The sequence below is a fragment of the Ascaphus truei genome, chromosome 13 (assembly GCF_040206685.1).
Source record: "Ascaphus truei isolate aAscTru1 chromosome 13, aAscTru1.hap1, whole genome shotgun sequence".
NCBI classification, from domain to species: Eukaryota; Metazoa; Chordata; class Amphibia; order Anura; family Ascaphidae; genus Ascaphus; species Ascaphus truei.
This window is the reverse complement of record NC_134495.1, coordinates 35986373-35992400: the sequence shown is the minus strand read 5'-3', so window position 1 is coordinate 35992400 and position 6028 is coordinate 35986373. Positions and strand designations below refer to the sequence as shown.

At 41.1% G+C, this 6028-nt stretch overlaps 1 protein-coding gene across 1 annotated transcript in view; it reads right to left on the bottom strand.

Moving 5' to 3' along the window:
- The window catches only part of CARMIL3 (capping protein regulator and myosin 1 linker 3), a 139829-nt gene that overhangs the window by 128070 nt on the left and 5731 nt on the right, over positions 1-6028 (bottom strand). Inside the window, 1 exon segment of the mRNA XM_075567998.1 lies at positions 1895-1996. Within this exon segment, the coding sequence (XP_075424113.1) occupies positions 1895-1996 (102 nt within the window).

Sequence of the window (6028 nt, the reverse complement as noted above, 5' to 3'; positions counted from 1 at the left end):
CGAAAGCTCGCACAAATAAAAGCATTTCATTAGCCACAAAACGGTATCGTCTATTCATTTTTGTGTGTGTATGTGTATATGTGTGTGTGTGTGTGTGTGTGTGTGTGTGTGTGTGTGTGTGTGTGTGTGTGTGTGTGTGTGTGTGTGTGTGTGTGTGTGTGTGTGTGTGTGTGTGTGTGTGTGTGTGTATACTGTATTTGTGTACATGTATGTATATATAGTGTATGTGTGTGCTTATTTGTAGTTATGTGTGTGTTTCTGCACATGTACGTATATGGGTGTATATGTATATGTGTTTATGTTATGATAATATCATGAGATATTATGTATTTTAATCCATCCGGTGCTTCCGGGGTTAATGTGATTGGAGTTTTATTTTTTAAATACCACATGTTGGGTTTGTACCAGTTCAGGACTTGGTTTGGGTTTGTGCTTGTCTTCAAAGTGAGCTTAATTGCGATTGCCCACGACATATGCCAGATGGGTTGCATGTTTCTGATAGTCTGAGATAAGGGCAGAGGTGGAACAAAATATAGCCCCTATGACAACTTTCAATAAACATGGTCTTTTTAGAGCTAGCATCGAAGCATTCTCTGGAGGGGGTTATGGGTGGCCAGGGGGCGTGGCTAAGGAAGTATCAAACCAAGAGTGACTTCTCCATTTTGGCTTTATTTTTGTTAAATAAATCATGACACGGTGTAATATGTCATGTGTTGTTGTTCACCTGAGGTTGTATTTACCTCATTTTAAGACCTGCTAAGGAACAGATGATTGTTATTATGTCCTGATATGTAAAACCATAGAATTCAAAGAGGGTGTACTTTCTTTTACACCACTATACTGTATATCTGTTTATATGTATACTCTATATATGTGTGTATATACAGTACTAAATGTGTGTGTGTGTGGGGGGGGGGGGGGAGGGGGGGGCATATTTATATATATATATATATATATATATATATATATATGTATATGTGTGTGTGTGTGGTTGTTTATATGTGTGTATGGAAGGAGGAGAATAGAGAGGAGAGAAGGAGAATAGAGAGGAGAGAAGGAGGGTAGAGAAGGAGAATATAGAGGAGAGAAGGAGGGTAGAGAAGGAGAATAGAGAGGAGAGAAGGAGAATAGAGAGTAGGCGAGCGAAGGAGAATAGAGAGATGGGGAGAGAAGGAGGATAGAGAGTAGGCGAGAGAAGGAGAATAGAGAGTAGGCGAGAGAAGGAGAATAGAGAGTAGGCGAGAGAAGGAGAATAGAGAGTAGGCGAGAGAAGGAGAATAGAGAGTAGGCGAGAGAAGGAGAATAGAGAGGAGGCGAGAGAAGGAGAATAGAGAGTAGGAGAGAGACGGAGAATAGAGAGGAGGCGAGAGAAGGAGAATAGAGAATAGGCGAGAGAAGGAGAATAGAGAGTAGGCGAGAGAAGGAGAATAGAGAGTAGGCGAGAGAAGGAGAATAGAGAGTAGGAGAGAGACGGAGAATAGAGAGGAGGCGAGAGAAGGAGAATAGAGAATAGGCGAGAGAAGGAGAATAGAGAGTAGGCGAGAGAAGGAGAATAGAGAGTAGGCGAGAGAAGGAGAATAGAGAGTAGGAGAGAGACGGAGAATAGAGAGGAGGCGAGAGAAGGAGAATAGAGAGTAGGCGAGAGAAGGAGAATAGAGAGTAGGCGAGAGAAGGAGAATAGAGAGTAGGAGAGAGACGGAGAATAGAGAGTAGGCGAGAGAAGGAGAATAGAGAGTAGGAGAGAGACGGAGAATAGAGAGGAGGGAGAGAAGGTGAGAGGTGAGAGCAGAGTAGGAAGAGGAAGATGCTAGCACTAGTGAGTATTAGGAACAGGATGAATATTTAGTAACATTGGGTATCCGTACCAGGGTGAGTATAAATGAGTACTTGTTACTCACCAGGATCCTGTCCTCCAGTTTGCGGGGTCTGGTCTCCAGTTGGACTCTTTGCAGACGGAAGTCCCCCCCGGCCCGGCTCAGACACTGCTTAATACTGTCTGTGACAGGGAGGGGGTGTGCATGAAAATGTGCAACAATCAAGTGTGTGTATATATGTGAGTGAGTGTGTGTGAGTATGTATATATGTATGAGTGTGTGTGGATATATATGAAAGAGTGTGTATGTGTGTATGTGTGTATGTGTGTATGTGTGTGAATAAGCATATGTGTGAGTGTGAGTGATTATATATGCGAATGTGTGTGAATGTGTATATGTATATGAGTGTGTGATTATATATGTGATTATGTATGTGAGTGAGTGTGTGTAAATGTGTGTGTGTGTGTGTGTCTGTGTAAACACAGGTATTATACAAACATAAATGTAGACATATAGATACAGTATATGGATGCAATATAAAGACATAGGTACAGTATATAGACATTTAGATACAGTGTATAGCTATCGTAACAGTCATGCATTCTCTATGTTAGAGTGAGGTGCAGTATGTGTGCTTTCCAGCATGTAGGAGATTAAACTCCTCTGGAGAGGCAATCCGCTAGCCACAGAACCTCTACACCCTGATGAGGGAGCAGAGCTGTCCTGTCTACAAGGAGTCACAGTTCCAGAGGGATTTCCGGGAGACTCCTGGGAGGGATTCCCAGCAGCACATGCGGAGTAGTAGGCTTTTGTTTTATGATTTGGTTTTGCTTTAAAGGGACAGTGTGCCTACATTATCTGTCCTGGCCGTGGAGAAATAAACCACACAAGAGTTTGTTAGAGCCTAAAATGCACTGTGTGGACTCTTTCTGACTCGACCACGAGGCCATCCTGTCACAATATATAGACACACTATATAGACTTATAGACATGCTCTGAAACAACAAAACAAATATAAACTCACAGAATATAATTGTAGTCAATCCAGTACACAGATACATACACTGTATATAAGTGCAGATAGACAGATGGATAAATGGATAGATACAGACAGAGAACGATAGATAGATAATAGATCGAACAATAGATAGATACACAGACAGTCACAAACACGGACGGACACATGGACGGGTGGATGGACGGACACACACAGCCACACAGACGGTACACAGCCACACGGACGGACACACGGACGGACAGACACACGGACGGACGGACACAGACTGACACACACAGACAGAGGAACACAAACGGACGGACACACACAGACATACAAACACACGGACGGACAGACATACACAGACGGACGGACACACACAGACAGACGGACACACACAGACGGACGGACGGACATACACAGACGGACGGACGGACAGACATACACAGACGGACGGACACACACACAGAGACGGACACACAAAGACGGACGGACATACACAGACGGACAGATGGACATACACAGACGGACGGACATACACAGACAGACGGACGGACATACACAGACGGACAGACATACACAGACAGACGGACGGACGGACGGACATACACAGACGGACATACACAGACGGACAGACATACACAGACGGACGGACGGACATACACAGACGGACGGACGGACGGACATACACAGACGGACGGACACACACGGACGGGCGGACATACACAGACAGAGATAGATTCAGAGATAGATAGAGACACAGATAGATACACAGAGAGATAGATAGATAGATAGATAGATAGAAAGATAGAGACACAGATAGATTGCCAGATAGATACACAGAGAGATAGATACACTGATATTTAAATGGATAGAAAGATACACACACACCTTGCAGGGCTCAGTACTATATATACATATCTATATGCTGTATGGCTGTGTGTGTGTGTATACAGACATTGATAGATAGATTGATAGATACACAGATAAACAGATAGATAGACACACAGATCGACACAAAGATAGATAGACACGTGTATATAGACATATACAGATATATCACGTGTGTATATAGGCAGACATATACAGATATATTGATAGATAGATAGCTAGATACACAGATAGATAGATAGATAGATAGATAGATAGATAGATAGATACACAGAGCGATAGATACACTGATATATAGATGATATACAGATACACACACCTTGCAGGGATCAGTACTATATATCTATATGCTGTATGTGTGTGTGTATACAGACATAGATAAATAGATAGATAGATAGATAGATTGATAGATACACAGATAGATAGATAGATAGATAGATAGATAGATAGATAGATAGATAGATAGATAGATAGATAGATAGATAGATTGATAGATTGATAGATACACAGATAGATAGATAGATAGATAGATAGATAGATAGATAGATAGATAGATAAACATAGATAGATAGCTACACAGATTGATAGGTAGGCAGATAGACAGAGATAGATAAACACAGATAGACAGATACGCAGAGAGATAGATAGAGATAGACACACTGATATATAGATGATATACAGATACACACACACCTTGCAGGGATCAGTACTATATATCTATATGCTGTATGTGTGTGTGTATACAGACATAGATAAATAGATAGATAGATACACAGATAGATAGATACACAGTTAGACAGATAGATAGATAGACAGATAGATAGATAGATAGATAGATAGATAGATAGATAGATAGATACACAGATAGATAGATAGATAGATAGATAGATAGATAGATAGATAGATAAACATAGATAGATAGCTACACAGATTGATAGATACACAGATAGATAGATACACAGATAGATAGATACACAGTTAGACAGATAGATAGATACACAGATAGATAGATAGATAGATAGATAGATAGATAGATAGATAGATAGATAGATAGATAGATAGATAGATACACAGATAGATAGATAGATACACAGATAGATACACAGATAGATACACAGATAGATACACAGATAGATACACAGATAGATACACAGATAGATACACAGATAGATAGATAAAGATAGATAGATAGCTACACAGATTGATAGGTAGGTAGATAGACAGAGATAGATAAATACAGATAGACAGATAGACACAGATAGATACACATAGATAGACAGATAGATAGATACGCAGAGAGATAGATAGACATAGATAGATAGAGATAGATACACTGATATATAGATGGATAGACAGATGCACACACCTTGCAGGGATCAGTACTACAGTATATATACATATCTATATGCTGTGTGTGTGTGTGTGTGTGTGTGTGTGTGTGTGTGTGTGTGTGTGTGTGTGTGTGTGTGTGTGTGTGTGTGTGTGTGTGCTTGTGTGTATTAGGGTTGCCAGGTGGCTTGTTCAAAAACACTGGACAAAATGGTGAAAGGTGCGATGAGAGTCGCTGGTGAGGCGTGTAATATAGTAAGTGCGGGCGTGCGCATGGCGCGCACGTTTAGTGCCTATAGGCTAAACGGTGAAGCGCGTGGCTAGGAGGCGTGGCCATGACGTCACAACGGTAGGCCTCACTGTGATTGGCTCACAGTGTCACGTGTCACGGCAGCCGCTCAAAAATACAAATTTCTTTGTATTTCCACACAGCTGCCGCGCTAACGCTGTCTGCCGCGCGCATCGGCACTGGATAAACTGTCATAGGGAGACGGGTATTTATCATTGCCTCGCGCGCCAGCAATAGATAGATAGATACACAAAGACATAGATAGATACACAGATATTTGGACGGATAGATGGATAGACAGATGCACACACACACCTTGCAAGGATCAGTACTATATTGTGTGTGTGTGTACAGACATGGATAGACAGACAGACAGACAGACAGACAGATACACACAGATAGATAGATAGATAGATAGATAGATAGATAGATAGATAGATAGATAGATAGATAGATGCATACACAGATAGACAGACAGACAGACAGACAGACAGACAGACAGACAGACAGATAGATAGATAGACACAGATAGACACAGATAGATAGACACAGATAGACACAGATAGACAGACATAGATAGACACAGATAGATACACACAGATAGATACACAGATAGATACACACAGATAGATACACATAGACACAGATACACATAGACACAGATAGATACATATAGACACAGATAGATACACATAGATAGATACACAT